The following is an 18,476-nucleotide window of genomic DNA, read 5'->3' as shown; positions in this document are numbered from 1 at the left end:
TCAACTACCCTGGCCAGCAAGATCTCCGGATCTGTCCCCCATTGAGCATGTTTGGGACTGGATGAAGCGTCGTCTCACGCGGTCTGCACGTCCAGCACGAACGCTGGTCCAACTGAGGCGCCAGGTGGAAATGGCATGGCAAGCCGTTCCACAGGACTACATCCAGCATCTCTACGATCGTCTCCATGGGAGAATAGCAGCCTGCATTGCTGCGAAAGGTGGATATACACTGTACTAGTGCCGACATTGTGCATGCTCTGTTGCCTGTGTCTATGTGCCTTTGGTTCTGTCAGTGTGATCATGTGATGTATCTGACCCCAGGAATGTGTCAATAAAGTTTCCCCTTCCTGGGACAATGAATTCACGGTGTTCTTATTTCAATTTCCAGGTGTGTATTATTCAAACTACCATTCAACCTATGGCAGTGCACCTCACTCAAATCATTACTACTGGTAGCCAGGGTTCAGTTTTCTGCTAAGTGATTGCATTAGAAAAGTGATTGGGAGACTTCAGTTCCATAAACAGTGAAGCTGACAACTGCCTATTCTCTGTGTGAGCTGGATTCAGCCTTGTCTGTAGCATTTGACACCTCACTATGTAATAAGAAAAGACACAATAGTTTATTGAGGCAACATACCACAAACTTTATTGTTATGTATTAAATGGGACCATTTTCTGAGTCATGGAAACAAGTAATTTGAAATCTTCTCCTCACACTTGGGAATGAGCAGACATACGAAGAGGCTATTATAACTTTTCCCTCATTAGCCATGTAGGAAACATCTTACAGTAGACAGTCAACTGCTACCTTCCTTGTACCTTAGAATTCACACAGCTCCTTAGTCATTTCGGTGTGTTTTGCACTAGTGGATAACCTAACCCAGGCAGGGGCTGGTCTATAACACCCTATTCTGCACAGTCATGACTTTATAGTTGTTTTCTTTGATCTTGAGTAGGCCAGTGATACTTCACAAAGGTACAGTATTCTTAGATAGCTCCATGCATATGGTTTCTGTGGAAGTCTACTCATTTATTGTAATTATTTCTTTCCTGATACTACTTTTAATACTGAGTTAGTGATATCCTATCTGATCAGTCTGGGGAATACAACAGTGTTCCTCAATATAGGATTTAGATGTGAGCCTCTTCTAACTAACAGTCCCTTTAGAAGCTTTATTTAGAGCTTCATATTTGTGGATGAGTTTTTGACTTTCTAATCATCCTTCATTCCCTCAGGTGCCACATGGCTGTTGTAACTCACAATTACAAGGCTGTAGGTGTAGGTAAAGCATATTGGTTTTAAATTTTCTTCTTAGAAATATATATTCATACTATGTTTTTAATATTTCTGAAACTAGAATGAGATATACCATTTTAAATTTCAAAGATTTAAGTTTCTGGGCCTCAGTTTTGATAACAGACTTGTTAGAGTGCTACATCTAAGGGATCTGAAAGTATGGTCCCTTAAAGAACTTGACATAGAAATATGCATCAGTTACAAGACAATGAAAACAAATTAAGCTTATTTGCTCCAGGATTATAAAAAATTTATTATAATTGATTATGGTAGCTTGATTTATTCATCTCACTACGTTTCTCACCAAAAGGAAATTAATACAGCCTACTACAAAGGAATTAGGCTGGCCGCAGGGGATTTTAACACAACTCCCATTCGCAGCTTCTGTACAGAGGCTGCTTAGCCACCAGATTCCATCAGACGGTAAAGCTTCAAGATATAGTCACTTATTTTTTGAATATTCAGCTTAAATTTTAGATAAGCACTGCAATTTTATTACAGTGCACATAGATGGGTCTGAGCAGGTGAGTCTGAAGTCTTTCATTCTGCTATTCTCACTCGTACTGCATTACTGAGGTACAGTGTTGAAGCTCTATGAAATCCTGAGCCATTATCAAAGAAAGAATTTTCTGATCTGCTCCAGGTACATAATTTGCCCTCAAACAATTTGTCGGAGGTACCTAGCAGAAAAAATTATTCTGCTGACACATGACCCCCTCTACCAACTAAGAATACAACTGTAGGTTTATCACTCTGCTGGGTGCCAGGGCACATATAGCTGCAGTAAGCTTATCAGGGATGCACTATAATGGAATTTACTGTGCCTCTTGCAGGATATTAGCATTCTAGTTAGTTAGTTGAACCATGGACCTTACCGTTGGTGAGGAGGCTTGCGTGCCTCAGCGATACAGATGGCCGTACCGTAGGTGCAACCACAACGGAGGGGTATCTGTTGAGAGGCCAGACAAACATGTGGTTCCTGAAGAGGGGCAGCAGCCTTTTCAGTAGTTGCAGGGGCAACAGTCTGGATGATTGACTGATCTGGCTTTCTAACATTAACCAAAACGGCCTTGCTGTGCTGGTACTGCGAACGGCTGAAAGCAAGGGGAAACTACAGCCGTAATTTTTCCCGAGGACATGCAGGTTTAGTGTATGATTAAATGATGATGGCGTCCTCTTGGGTAAAATATTCCGGAGGTAAAATAGTCCCCCATTCGGATCTCCGGGCGGGGACTACTCAAGAGGACGTCGTTATCAGGAGAAAGAAAACTGGCGTTCTACGGATCGGAGCGTGGAATGTCAGATCCCTTAATCGGGCAGGTAGGTTAGAAAATTTAAAAAGGGAAATGGATAGGTTAAAGTTAGATATAGTGGGAATTAGTGAAGTTCGGTGGCAGGAGGAACAAGACTTTTGGTCAGGTGATTACAGGGTTATAAATACAAAATCAAATAGGGGTAATGCAGGAGTAGGTTTAATAATGAATAAAAAAAAATAGGAGTGCGGGTTAGCTACTACAAACAGCATACTGAACGCATTATTGTGGCCAAGATAGACACAAAGCCCATGCCTACTACAGTAGTGCAAGTTTATATGCCAACTAGCTCTGCAGATGATGAAGAAATTGATGAAATGTATGACGAGATAAAAGAAATTATTCAGGTAGTGAAGAGAGACGAAAATTTAATAGTCATGGGTGACTGGAATTTGTCAGTAGGAAAAGGGAGAGAAGGAAACATAGTAGGTGAATATGGATTGGGGGGAAGAAATGAAAGAGGAAGCTGCGTTGTAGAATTTTGCACAGAGCATAACTTAATCATAGCTAACACTTGGTTCAAGAATCATAAAAGAAGGTTGTATACCTGGAAGAATCCTGGAGATACTAAAAGGTATCAGATAGATTATATAATGGTAAGACAGAGATTTAGGAACCAGGTTTTAAATTGTAAGACATTTCCAGGGGCAGATGTGGATTCTGACCACAATCTATTGGTTATGATCTGCAGATTGAAACTGAAGAAACTGCAAAAAGGTGGGAATTTAAGGATATGGGACCTGGATAAACTGAAAGAATGAGAGGTTGTAGAGAGCTTCAGGGAGAGCATAAGGGAACAATTGACAGGAATGGGGGAAAGAAATACATTAGAAGAAGAATGGGTAGCTCTGAGGGATGAAGTAGTGAAGGCAGCAGAGGATCAAGTAGGTAAAAAGACGAGGGCTAATAGAAATCCTTGGGTAACAGAAGAAATATTGAATTTAATTGATGAAAGGAGAAAATATAAAAATGCAGTAAATGAAGCAGGCAAAAAGGAATACAAACGTCTCAAAAATGAAATCGACAAGAAGTGCAAAATGGCTAAGCAGGGATGGCTAGAGGACAAATGTAAGGATGTAGAGGCTTGTCTCACTAGGGGTAAGATAGATACTGCCTACAGGAAAATTAAAGAGACCTTTGGAGAGAAGAGAACCACTTGTATGAATATCAAGAGCTCAGATGGCAACCCCGTTCTAAGCAAAGAAGGGAAGGCAGAAAGGTGGAAGGTGTATATAGAGGGTTTATACAAGGGCGAAGTACTTGAGGACAATATTATGGAAATGGAAGAGGATGTAGATGAAGATGAAATGGGAGATAAGATACTGTGTGAAGAGTTTGACAGAGCACTGAAAGATCTAAGTCGAAACAAGGCCCCCGGAGTAGACAACATTCCATTGGAACTACTGACGGCCTTGGGAGAGCCAGTCCTGACAAAACTCTACCATCTGGTGAGCAAGGTGTATGAGACAGGCGAAATACCCTCAGACTTCAAGAAGAATATAATAATTCCAATCCCAAAGAAAGCAGGTGTTGACAGATGTGAAAATTAACGAACTATCAGTTTTATAAGTCACAGCTGCAAAATACTAATGCGAATTCTTTACAGACGAATGGGAAACCTGGTAGAAGCGGACCTCGGGGAAGATCAGTTTGGATTCTGTAGAAATGGTGGAACACGTGAGGCAATACTAACCTTACGACTTATCTTAGAAGAAAGATTAAGAAAAGGCAAACCTACGTTTCTAGCATTTGTAGACTTAGAGAAAGCTTTTGACAATGTTAACTGGAATACTATCTTTCAAATTCTGAAGGTGGCAGGGGTAAAATACAGGGAGCGAAAGGCTATTTACAATTTGTACAGAAACCAGATGGCAGTTGTAAGAGTCGAGGGGCATGAAATGGAAGCAGTGGTTGGGAAAGGAGTGAGACAGGGTTGTAGCCTCTCCCCGATGTTATTCAATCTGTATATTGAGCAAGCAGTAAAGGAAACAAAAGAAAAATTCAGAGTAGGCATTAAAATTCATGGAGAAGAAGTAAAAACTTTGAGGTTCGCCGATGACATTGTAATTCTGTCAGAGACAGCAAAAGACTTGGAAGAGCAGTTGAACGGAATGGACAGTGTCTTGAAAGGAGGATATAAGATGAACATCAACAAAAGCAAAACGAGGATAATGGAATGTAGTCAAATTAAATCGGGTGATGCTGAGGGAATTAGATTAGGAAATGAGACACTTAAAGTAGTAAAGGAGTTTTGCTATTTAGGGAGTAAAATAACTGATGATGGTCGAAGTAGAGAGGATATAAAATGTAGACTGGCAATGGCAAGGAAATCGTTTCTGAAGAAGAGAAATTTGTTAACATCGAGTATAGATTTAAGTGTCAGGAAGTCGTTTCTGAAAGTATTTGTATGGAGTGTAGCCATGTATGGAAGTGAAACATGGACGATAACCAGTTTGGACAAGAAGAGAATAGAAGCTTTTGAAATGTGGTGCTACAGAAGAATGCTGAAGATAAGGTGGGTAGATCACGTAACTAATGAGGAGGTATTGAATAGGATTGGGGAAAAGAGAAGTTTGTGGCACAACTTGACTAGAAGAAGTGATCGGTTGGTAGGTCATGTTTTGAGGCATCAAGGGATCACAAATTTAGCATTGGAGGGCAGCGTGGAGGGTAAAAATCGTAGAGGGAGACCAAGAGATCAATACACTAAGCAGATTCAGAAGGATGTAGGTTGCAGTTGGTACTGGGAGATGAAGAAGCTTGCACAGGATAGAGTAGCATGGAGAGCTGCATCAAACCAGTCTCAGGACTGAAGACCACAACAACAGTTACATATTCTGATGATCATTTTGCATGACAGTTCATAATGATGTGGAACGGGTCATTTTATATTCACATTGCGAAATTTGTACATATGGTTACATTTGAACATTTCTAAGGTCTTTTTTTCCTATTAAAAGAAAGATATACAGATGAGATACCCACCACCTTTTACATGTTACAGTAATAAAAATTCTTCTACAGAATAGAAGGAGTTGTCAAGAAGAAACTTTCTCATTTTGTTATCAAATTTTGCTTTTCTGTCTGTCAGACATTTCATATCACTGGGTAAGTGATCAAAAAGTTTTTGTTTGCAGGATTGTGCACCCCTTTTTGTTCTGTAGACAAGCTTAATGTGGAGTAATAAGCATCGTTCTTGCTTCTGGTATTGTAATTTTGTACCTCGTTGTTCCTTTTGAACTGTAGTGGATTATTTACAGCAAACTTCATGAGGGAATAAATGTACTGTAAATAAGTAGTCACAATGCCCAAATCCTTAAACAGATGTCAACAAGATGATTATTCTTACAGCACATTTTTGCGCAATGAATATTTTTTTTCTTAAAGATGAGTTACCCAGAAAATTATACCATATGACATTATTTAATGAAAATATGCAAAACTTACTGCTCTACCTATACCCAAGATTTGCAGTGATTCTAAGTGCAAATGTGGCTGGACTAAGGGGTTCCAATGTGCTTTTCCCAAACACTTCTAAGCGCATGGATCTGCTATTGTATTTTAATATCAAGTATTTTATACTACTTGTGTGTGTGTGTGTGAGAGAGAGAGAGAGAGATTCAGTTAGTTTATTTTAACAAAACTTTCAATAATTATTTTAATCACACTCGTAGTGTGACCACCAAAGATTCAAATGTAGAGAACACCAGAAAACCCACCCATCAACATCATCACCTGATTCTGTTGTTTGAACAAAGGAATACACTGCACATAATATCCTTTCCTGGTTGTCATATGATATTATTTTTAACATTACAGATCATAACACAGTACAATATATTATTTTTGTATGCTACTGCCATCTAAAATATCCTCAGTAAAAGAGGAACTATTAAAAGCATAAAATTATAAATATTATTATTATCACTTATTGTCTAGGAGTGTTATGAAGTTATTTAAATCTCTCTTTTCTCAAAGAGAATAACAAAATAGATAAATTTTCAAACAAACTATATGAAATTCCAATATTATTTTACATGTTTTTGCAGGAAAAGCATTCCTATCAGTCTCAGCTGCAGGCACTGCAGACAAGAAAAAATAATTTTAAAGCTACTAAATCATAAATTTGAAAAGTTACTGTAACAATGACTTCTGACTAAATTAGAAATTTGTTACCCCTTAATGTATTCAATTTAATCTAGCATTTTGCAATAATAAAAGCCTGTGAATGTCTGTACTCATAATGAAAGGTGATATATGTACTGAAAGAGGTGTTTAACTTGTGAAAAATTGTGTACATGAAACTTCCTGATAGACTGAAACTGTGTGCTGGATCAAGACTGGGAACTTGGGAACTTTGCCTTTCATGGGAAGTGCTCTAGCAGGAGAGCTTCTGTGAAGTTTGGAAGGTAGGAGACGAGTTACTGGCAGACATAAAGCTGTGATGACAGGTCATGAGTTGTGCTTGGGTAGCTTAGTTGGTAGAGCACTTGCCCATGAAAGGCAAACGTCATGAGTTCAAGTCTTGGTCCAGCTCACAGTTTTAATCTACCAGGAAGTTTCATATCAGCTCACACTCTGGTGAAGAGTGAAAATTTCATTCTGGAATTGTGTACTTGCTCAACTGAATGCTTAAAGTTGCATAATCTAAAATAGATCTCTTACAGTAATACTCCATTAGAATTTATCTCCATCTACATAAACAATGTATAATCATCATCTCTCTTAAATCATGTAATATATTAAAATTAATGACAAAGATGTTGTTATTTTCTATTTGACACTGAAACAATAAAATTCCTTATTAGAAAACATTTTTCCAGTATCAAAATTCATTAGTAACATGCAGTGACACACCCCTCAAACAAAATAAATACAATTATTTTTCCATCATTTAAATGAAGAAGAAACAATTTAATTTACAGCAGTTAAAGTTTATTTCAAAGACAAAGATGTTTTTGACAAAATTACAGATATACTGAGTTGTTTTTCTATAGCAACCTCGAGTTCTTAGACATAAACATTACAGTTCAGTGTTTTACTGTTATCTAAGAGTTATCAGTGGATTCAGCTACCCTCACACCAGTGAAGAATGCATTAAGAAAAAGTTACTGTAACAATGACTTCCTGACTGAATTAGAAATTTGTTACCCCTTAATGTATTCAATTTAATCTAGCATTTTGCAACAGTAAAAGCCTGTGAATGTCTGTACTCATAATGAAAGGTGATATATGTACTGAAAGAGGTGTTTAACTTGTGAAAAATTGTGTACATGAAACTTCCTGATAGACTGAAACTGTGTGCCAGATCAAGACTGGGAACTTGGGAACTTTGCCTTTCATGGGAAGTGCTCTAGCAGGAGAGCTTCTGTGAAGTTTGGAAGGTAGGAGACGAGTTACTGGCAGACATAAAGCTGTGATGACAGGTCATGAGTTGTGCTTGGGTAGCTTAGTTGGTAGAGCACTTGCCCATGAAAGGCAAACGTCATGAGTTCAAGTCTTGGTCCAGCTCACAGTTTTAATCTACAAGGAAGTTTCATATCAGCTCACACTCTGGTGAAGAGTGAAAATTTCAATCTGGAATTGTGTACTTGCTCAACTGAATGCTTAAAGTTGCATAATCTAAAATAGATCTCTTACAGTAATACTCCATTAGAATGTATCATCATCATCTCTCATAAATCATGAAATATATTAAAATTAATGACAAAGATGTTGTTATTTTCTATTTGACACTGAAACAAAAAAATTCCTTATTAGAAAACATTTTTCCAGTATCAAAATTCATTAGTAACATGCAGTGACACATCCCTCAAACTAAATAAATACAGTTATTTTTCCATCATTTAAATGAAGAAGAAACAATTTAATTTACAGCAGTTAAAGTTTATTTCAAAGACAAAGATGTTTTTGACAAAATTACAGATATACTGAGTTGTTTTTCTATAGCAACCTCGAGCTCTTAGACATAAACATTACAGTTCAGTGTTTTACTGTTATCTAAGAGTTATCAGTGGATTCAGCTACCCTCACACCAGTGAAGAATGCATTAAGAAAAATTTTCTCTACTGATAGTGTTCTTTGCAGTTTCAGCAATTACCATAAATTTGATACCTGTAGTGCCAGGTACCCAATCAAAATGTGCAAAGACATTATTTAAGATATAAACTTTTGTGCACATTTTGTTTCTGGTAATTAAGCCACTGTAAATCATTTACATCAGACATAACTCTGTCTTTGACTAGAAAGTAAGCTAGTTTGTTGTTTAGTTATTTGCAGATTCCATGGATTTTTTATGTTCAGCATTTTATTATTATTATTATTATTACTAACATGCGTACTACAGAGTTTTGTACAGTACATCTTTATCTCTCTCTCTCTCTATCTCTCTCTCTTTCTCTCTCTCTCTCTCTCTCTCTCTCTCTCTCTCTCTCTCTCTCTCTCTCACACACACACACACACACACACACACACACAACCATATCATTACACACACACACAACCATATCATTACACATTCACACACACACACACACACACAACCATATCATTACACATTCTGAAATAGTCATGTAGAGTAGATAGAGTTTGTATTTCAAGTCAGTTTTATTATCCTTTGAATCTTTTACATCACTCAGTTTGTGATCAAAGATTTTCACTCTTTTGTGTTCCTCAGTAAGATTGACTGATTTATATTGTAAATCAATTCTCCTTTTGTATTGTATATCACTGTCATTCCATTCAGCTGCCCCTCTAAGTCCTTTACTGTCTCCGATAGAATTACAGTGTCATCAGCAAACCTCAGAGCTTTTGTTTCTTCTTCCTGAACTTCAGTTTCTACTCCAGATTTTTGTTTGGTTTCATTTACTGCTTTCTCAGTGTACATATTGAATAACATCGGTGATAGGCAACAACCCTGTCTCACTTCCTTCTCAACCACAGCTTCCTTTTCATGCCCCTTGGCTCTTGTATCTGATGTCTGGTTTCTGTAAAAATTGTAAATAGTCTTTCACTCACTGTATTTTACCTCTCCTACCTCCAGAATTTCAAAGATAGTATTCCAGGCAACATTGTCAAAAGCTTTCTCTATGTCAAAAAATTCTATAAACACAGGTTTGCCTTTCTTTAACCTATCTTTTAAGATAAATCATAGGGCCAGCATTGCCTCACGTGTTCCATCATTTCTCTGGAATCTAAACTGATCCTATCCAAGATTCACTTCTGCCAGTTTTTCCATTCTTCTGCAAAGAACTCATGTTAATATTTTGCAACCATGAAATATTAAACTGATAGTTTGGTAATATTCACACCTGTCAGCACCTACTTCCTTTTGAATTGGAATTATTATATCCTTCTTGAAGTCTGAAGGTATTTTGCCTATCTCACACATCTTGCTCACTAGATGGAGGCTATCAGTAGCTCAGATAGAACATTGTCTTCTCCTGGGGCTTCGTTTCAACTTCGGTCATTCACTGCTGTGTCACATTCTTCTCACAGTATTTTATTCCCCCATCTCATGTTCATCTATGTCCTGTTTCGTTTCTATACTATTGTCTTCAAGTTCATCTCCCTTGTATAGACCCTCTGCACACTGTTTCCACATTTCCACTTTCCCGTCTTTGCTTAGAACTAGGTCTCCATCTGAGCTCTTGATATTCATACACCTATTTCTCTTTTCTCCAAAGGCTTCTTTAATTTTCTTGTAGTGGTATCCACCTTTCCCCTAGTGATCTACACTTCTAAATCCTTACATTTGTTCTCTGGCCACTCCTTGTTAGTCATTTTGCACTTCCTATCAGTCTCATTTTTTTTAGACATTTTGTAAACCCTTTCACCTGCTTCATCTGCTGCATTTTATATTTTCTCTCCATTTATTAATTAAATTCAATATCTCCTGGGCTATCTGAAATTGTCTACTAGGTCTTAACTATTTCATCATGTGATGCCTTCACTATTTGATCTCTCAAAGCTACACATATGTAATAATGATAGATATAGTTAAGACTGAAGCATCTGATTGCAGTTATTTAATTCTTAAAAATTTTCTATGTAATAATGGCTATTTACAATTTGTACAGGAACCAGATGGCAGTTATAAGAGTCGAGGGGCATGAAAGGGAAGCAGTGGTTGGGAAAGGAGTGAGACAGGGTTGTAGCCTCTCCCTGATGTTATTCAATCTGTATATTGAGCAAGCAGTAAAGGAAACAAAAGAAAAATTCGGAGTAGGTATTAAAATTCATGGAGAAAAAGAAAAACTTTGAGGTTTGCCGATGACATTGTAATTCTGTCAGAGACAGCAAAGGACTTGGAAGAGCAGTTGAACGGAATGGACAGTGTCTTGAAAGGAGGATACAAGGTGAACATCAACAAAAGCAAAACGAGGATAATGGAATGTAGTCAAATTAAATCGGGTGATGCTGAGGGGATTAGATTAGGAAATGAGACACTTAAAGTAGTAAAGGGGTTTTGCTATTTAGGGAGTAAAATAACTGATGATGGTCGAAGTAGAGAGGATATAAAATGTAGACTGGCAATGGCAAGGAAATTGTTTCTGAAGAAGAGAAATTTGTTAACATCGAGTATAGATTTAAGTGTCAGGAAGTCGTTTCTGAAAGTATTTGTATGGAGTGTAGCCATGTATGGAAGTGAAACATGGACGATAACCAGTTTGGTCAAGAAGAGAATAGAAGCTTTTGAAATGTGGTGCTACAGAAGAATGCTGAAGATAAGGTGGGTAGATCACGTAACTAATGAGGAGGTATTGAACAGAATTGGGGAGAAGAGAAGTTTGTGGCACAACTTGACTAGGAGAAGGGATCGGTTGGTAGGTCATGTTTTGAGGCATCAAGGGATCACAAATTTAGCGTTGGGGGGCAGCGTGGAGGGTAAAAATCGTAGAGGGAGACCAAGAGATCAATACACTAAGCAGATTCAGAAGGATGTAGGTTGCAGTAGGTACTGGGAGATGAAGAAGCTTGCACAGGATAGAGTAGCATGGAGAGCTGCATCAAACCAGTCTCAGGACTGAAGACCACAACAACAATGTAATAATGATAGATATAGTTAAGACTGAAGCATCTGACTGCAGTTATTTAATTCTTAAAAATTTTCTTACATTAAATGGTGAAACAAACTCTGTAAATTTTCCAAGAGAAAATATGTATGTAGTAAATTAACAGACTCTAAATACAAACAAGTTTAATTTGGATAATGGTAAATGATTGCAAATATACTGAGAACATTACACAGGTAAAAAGGTTGTTGATCTTAAACTCACTCTCTCCACAACAATTAACATGTCTTTCCAACCATTGGTTATTTCACAGCTAACAGACAATGATCTACGATCTTCGACAAGCTACCCCATAGTTGGTCATAGTACCTCCCCAAAACCCATACATGCATGTTTAGTAGCTGCTCCTTTCCTTCTCTAATTTTGGTAGCAAGCAAAATCTATTACTTAACTAAATTTCAAATTTGCTTACAACTTTTTCCCCTGTTCACCATCTCCTCAACGGTAAAGTGAGTACACATTGAACCGATGAGGATAACATCTACTTTATCAACTCCACAACGACCAAGTGTTACACAGTTATCTCAAACAATGGACTCAGGCTTTGTTTCGCTGGATTACACACAACAACAAGTGGAAAGTGAAGTGGACAATCTGCTAAATAGTGTGACAATCAATCACTCACATGAAGTTCAAAGGGACTCCACAACAATTAACATGTCTTCAACAAAATGTTTTGTGAAAACTATAGGTTGTGGTTTCGCTGGGGCAATCGTTGATTATACAAGAAAGACCAGAAAATCAAGGAACAGGAGCTGAAGGTTTGTCCCCTTCAGGCAGAGTTAGAAATTGTAACAAACTGAATTAAGGCAGCTGAAGGGGAGGGGAAAAAAAAAGTAGTGAGCAGATGTTGACTGAAATTCGCACACGTGCTTTGATCTTCTATGCACCCTGATGTCGGTTAGAGTAGTGCCGTGTGCAGTGCCGCCATTTGTTCAAAATGCACATGCAGTCAACTATTACCAAGCTATGCCAGCCTTGCCTTCCTCACAGATAAGTAAAAGACATTTTATGCATCCAGTTCGCCACAACTAACTACTGTATCGGCGGCCCAGTTTCGCGACCGTGTGGGTACGAGTGCACCCAACATTGTACTGTGACAGTGCAACCACTAACAGATTTCACCAATGTTTTATGGTCCTCCCACAAGGGGTGCATGGCCAGTGTGTGCGGAAAACTCTCATTGTTGCCACTTTAAGCTCAAGGCCACCCACCCTACCCCCCTTACCCATGGGGGGGTCTCGATTCTGACCATACAACTGCTCGCTCCTTCCGCAGTACTGTCTGCATTTTCCGCGCTGGCCTTGCACATCATTTCTGAGTTGGACGATGTCAGTGCTATTCCTACAATTTCCTGTCCAGTTTACAGGCCCTCATTATGTACTGCTCCCCTGTTTCCTCCCACGGTACTGACCATGCCTGCCACGTCGTGATTTTGGGTGTCTTCAGAGACATTACAACCAGCCGTTGTTCCGAACGTGTGTGCTAGTAACATTTCCGCTCCGGTGATGCTGGATCCCAGCATGAACTCTTGTGCAGCAAGACCGCAGGCCTTCCAAGACATGCCAAAGCCACCTTTGTCTCCACCTCCAGGCTGCCTACCCAAGCTACCTCCTCTATATGAGGACAATCGAGTTGCATGGTTTGCACTGGTGGAGCACCTCTTCCTGATGACAACTCCAAGTTTCTATGTTTGGTCACACACCTTCACAACCATGCAGTTTTAATTTGTGATCTCCTACTTTCGCCTCCACCACCACTGAGGTATGAGTTCACCAAGAAAACAATATTGGACCGACTTGCCTGCTCGCCACAGGAATTGATAATTGAGATTCTGTACAAGGAGCACCTGGGGGACTGCACTCCATCACAACTTTGGTGCCACCTCAGGTTATTCGTGAGTGAACACATGATGCCAAACATCACTCTGTGGGCGGTATGGAGGTAAGAATGGATTCACCTGTTTGGTACTCCTTAAATTCCATAATTATTTATTTTTCACAACAGAATATCACATCAAAAGCTTCGCTAAGGTCAAGAAATATTCCAAAAATGTTGTGTCGATTATCTGCTGCAATCATTACTTCATCTAGAAAGGCAAAAATAGATGATTGTCTGACCTGTCAGCTCTGAATCTGTGTTGTAAAACACTTATTAGCATTACTTTTCTTTTAGAGAAGCTGTCAGTATCCTAAGATAAGGCTTTTCAAGAATTTTACCAAAGCATGACAAATTGATACAGGGCTGCAGTTCTCAGCTTCACATTTGTCTCCTTTTTTATGCAGAGATGTTACTCTGCAGTTTTCAATTTTTTTGGAATATACCACCCACAAATGTTAAATTGGAAATTAACTGTTAGTAAATACTACATTTGCTTTGATGACAATATCCAGTGTTCCATCAGGATCCTCTGAATATATTTTGTGCAATCTTTTTATAATCATAGACAATTCATCAGATGTTGCAGGAGACATGAGTAGCATTCTTGTATGAATTTTTAATCTGATTGTAGTTTATTGCTACCTGGTTCTGTCTATTGTTGTTTGGCAATAAGATTTTGCACTGTAGGCTATTTGAAAAGTAAATGTTAACTGTACTAGCCCCTAATGAGAGGTGAATCATTTAACTGTTATTTTGATTAAGTTTTATGTCCCTGTAGTCTAATGACATTGCACCTGTTTATTTTCATATGGTCATTGAAGTTGCTTTTGTCTTGTTCCTGGAATTTTCTATTTGATGTCATATTTTAACCTCTTTGCTTTTGATATCACCCAACATAGACTCTTCACACAACATATCACTTGTCTAAATATTTGTTCAGATTGTTTAAAATAATGAAGACAAGATTTGTGGTTTGCATTGAGTAAGCTTAAAATATTCTGTCATTCTGGCAAGATATTTGCATTCCTGCTGTGATTCACTTGTTTAAATCTCACACAGAATTTTTAATGATGATTGTTTGGAAAAGGCATTCAAAATCCATTTCACTCAGTACCACACATCAGCACATATTAACAAAGATATGATCATGTGGAGTCCCAAACAAATTTCTTAATAGGGAGCATGCAGCATGCTATCTTTGAAGAGAGTCCTTGACTGTTATAGAAGTAACTTTGGACATGTGCCAGGGAAATGTGTTAGCACATTTGGTCTTCATTAATAACTCGTCAGACAACATTAACAGTGACCAGAAACTTTCTGCAAGTGATGCAGTTATCTATAATCAAGAATTGACTGGTTCAGAAATGTAAAGCTGTACTCTTCATAAAACACAAAAATGTTGCATTCTATGTTTTATATATCACTGAATCAGAATTACAATAAGTCAACTCATAGAAATATCTGGGTTTAACCATTTGTAAGGATGTGTACTGTAATGATCACATAGGTTACAGTTGTAGATAAAGCAGGTGGCAGACAGGATCATCAATACGGTACTGTAAAAAGGCAATCAGTCTACACAGGAGGAAACTTACCGAAATCCTTACGTGAACATGATAGAACACTGTTAGAGTGGCATTTATTCCAAATAGGACTAACAAGTAGTATTAAATGTATATAAATTTGAAGCACAAAACATAATTAGAGATGCTGCATGGAGTGAGAGAGGCAAGGCTTGTTTATTTCAGCACCACTCCTCTCCCCTTGACAGGGTGTTTGATGGAGAGCTTGATTCCTCCACTCCCCAGACATTTATATTAGTGCTCAAGGAAAACTGGAAAGACCGCATTAGTCTGCCTAAGACATACAGTGTGCACATGCTTTCCTTATATCTGTGTTTTGATCCCACAAAAGAATACCACACAATGACTGGTACAACAAACTTAAGTCTAGGAAACAACTTTTTATAATGGTTGCACTAGATTAGATTAGATTAGATTAGATTAATACTAGTTCCATGGATCATGAATACGATATTTCGTAATGATGTGGAACGAGTCGAATTTTCCAATACATGACATAATTAGGTTAATTTAACAGCATACTTAAGTTAATATAACAACTTTATTTTATTGTGTTTTTTGTTTTTCTTTATTTTTTATTTTTATTTTTTTAATTTTTTTTTAATATTTTTTTTTCTTAATTTATATCTAAAAATTCCTCTATGGAGTAGAAGGAGTTGTCATTCAGAAATTCTTTTAATTTCTTCTTAAATACTTGTTGGTTATCTGTCAGACTTTTGATACTATTTGGTAAGTGACCAAAGACTTTAGTGCCAGCATAATTCACCCCTTTCTGTGCCAAAGTTAGATTTAATCTTGAATAGTGAAGATCATCCTTTCTCCTAGTATTGTAGTTATGCACACTGCTATTACTTTTGAATTGGGTTTGGTTGTTAATAACAAATTTCATAAGAGAGTATATATACTGAGAAGCTACTGTGAATATCCCTAGATCCTTAAATAAATGTCTGCAGGATGATCTTGGGTGGACTCCAGCTATTATTCTGATTACACGCTTTTGTGCAATAAATACTTTATTCCTCAGTGATGAATTACCCCAAAATATGATGCCATATGAAAGCAATGAGTGAAAATAGGCGTAGTAAGCTAATTTACTAAGATGTTTATCACCAAAATTTGCAATGACCCTTATTGCATAAGTAGCTGAACTCAAACGTTTCAGCAGATCATCAATGTGTTTCTTCCAATTTAATCTCTCATCAATGGACACACCTAAAAATTTGCAATATTCTACCTTAGCTATATGCTTCTGATTAAGGTCTATATTTATTAATGGCGTCATACCATTCACTGTACGGAACTGTATGTACTGTGTCTTATCAAAATTCAGTGAGAGTCCGTTTACAAGGAACCACTTAGTAATTTTCTGAAAGACAGTATTGACAATTTCATCAGTTAATTCTTGTTTGTCAGGTGTGATTACTAGACTTGTATCATCAGCAAAGAGAACTAACTTTGCCTCTTCATGAATATAGAATGGCAAGTCATTAATATATAATAAGAACAACAAAGGACCCAAGACTGACACTTGTGGAACCCCATTCTTGATAGTTCCCCAGTTTGAGGAATGTGCTGATCTTTGCATGTTACGAGAACTACTTATTTCTACTTTCTGCACTCTTCCAGTTAGGTACGAATTAAACCATTTGTGCACTGTCCCACTCATGCCACAATACTTGACCTTGTCTAGCAGAATTTCATGATTTACACAATCAAAAGCCTTTGAGAGATCACAAAAAATCCCAATGGGTAGTGTTCGGTTATTCAGATCATTCAAAATTTGACTGGTGAAAGCATATATGGCATTTTCTGTTGAAAAACCTTTCTGGAAACCAAACTGACATTTTGTTAGTACTTCATTTTTACAGATATGTGAAGCTACTCTTGAATACATTACTTTCTCAAAAATTTTGGATAAAGCTGTTAGAAGGGAGATTGGACGGTAATTGTTGACATCAGATCTATCCCCCTTTTTATGCAAAGGTATAACAATAGCATATTTCAGTCTATCAGGGAAAATGCCCTGTTCCAGAGAGCTATTACAGGGGGGCTGAGAATCTTACTTATCTGTTGAGAACAAGCTTTTAGTATTTTGCTGGAAATGCCATCAATTCCATGTGAGTTTTTGCTTTTAAGCAAGTTTATTATTTTCCTAATTTCAGAGGGAGAAGTGGGTGAGATTTCAATTGTATCAAATTGCATAGGTATGGCCTCTTCCATTAACAGCCTAGCATCTTCTAATGAACACCTGGATCCTACTTTATCCACAACATTTAGAAAATGATTATTAAAAATATTTTCAACTTCTGACTTTTTGTTCATAAAGTTTTCATTCAATTTGATGGTAATAATGTCTTCCTCTGCTCTTGGTTGACCTGTTTCTCTTTTAATAATATTCCAAATTGTTTTAATTTTATTATCAGAGTTGCTGATTTCAGACATGATACACATACTCCTGGATTTTTTAATAACCTTTCTTAATATAACACAGTAGTTTTTATAATTTTTGATAGTTTCTGGGTCACTACTCTTTCTTGCTGTCAGATACATTTCCCTTTTCCGGTTACAAGATATTTTTATACCCTTAGTAAGCCATGGTTTGTTACAAGGTTTCTTACGAGTATATTTAACTATTTTCTTGGGGAAGCAGTTTTCAAATGCATTTACAAAAATGTCATGAAATAAATTATATTTTAAATTGGCATCAGGTTCACGGTACACCTCATCCCAGTCTAACTGCTGTAGGCTTTCCCTGAAATTTGCAATTGTTAAATCGTTGACTGAACGTACTACTTTGGAGGACTGTTTAGTATTGCTGAATGGAGCTATGTCATATATTGTAACTAGCTGTGCACCATGATCAGAAAGACCATTCTCAACAGGCTGAGCATTTATCTGGTTAAACTTATCTTGGTCTATAAAGAAGTTATCTATCAGTGAGCTGCTATCCTTTACCACCCGAGTAGGAAAATCAATAACGGGTGTCAAATTGAAAGAACCGAGTAATACTTCAAGGTCATTTTTCCTATTACCCTCTTTCAGAGAATCTACATTGAAGTCCCCACAAATAATAATTTGCCTCCCCCTGTCTGACAGATAGCACAACAAGGAGTCCAAATTTTTCAGAAATAGATGAAAATTTCCTGATGGGGACCTATATACAGTTACAATTATAATTGTGCCTTTATTTAATTTAAGCTCACAGGCACATGCTTCTATATGTTTCTCTACACAAAACTCTTTTGTTTCTATACTTTTTGCACAATGATAACTTTTGACATATATGGTGCACAATGATAACTTTTGACATATATATAGCTACGAAGTG

At 37.4% G+C, this 18,476-nt stretch overlaps 2 protein-coding genes across 3 annotated transcripts in view; both read left to right on the top strand.

The window, feature by feature from the left end:
- LOC126247391 (parathyroid hormone/parathyroid hormone-related peptide receptor-like) overlaps positions 1 to 18,476 on the top strand; it is a 931,061-nt gene that overhangs the window by 426,874 nt on the left and 485,711 nt on the right. The window lies entirely within an intron of this gene.
- Positions 1 to 18,476, top strand: part of LOC126247365 (parathyroid hormone/parathyroid hormone-related peptide receptor-like) — a 289,419-nt gene that overhangs the window by 251,395 nt on the left and 19,548 nt on the right. Inside the window, exon 12 of one of the 2 annotated variants that reach the window (XM_049948474.1) lies at positions 6,660 to 8,321. The exons of the other annotated variant lie outside the window; for it this stretch is intronic. Coding sequence (XP_049804431.1) covers positions 6,660 to 6,712 — 53 coding nt within the window. The 3' untranslated portion in view covers positions 6,713 to 8,321. Of the gene's footprint in view, positions 1 to 6,659; positions 8,322 to 18,476 lie in introns of those variants that run through there. 2 annotated transcript variants of the gene reach the window in all.

Source organism: Schistocerca nitens, chromosome 1, assembly GCF_023898315.1.
Source record: "Schistocerca nitens isolate TAMUIC-IGC-003100 chromosome 1, iqSchNite1.1, whole genome shotgun sequence".
NCBI classification, from domain to species: domain Eukaryota; kingdom Metazoa; phylum Arthropoda; class Insecta; order Orthoptera; family Acrididae; genus Schistocerca; species Schistocerca nitens.
The sequence above is the reverse complement of the archived record's forward strand: the minus strand, read 5'-3'. Positions and strand labels throughout refer to the sequence as shown.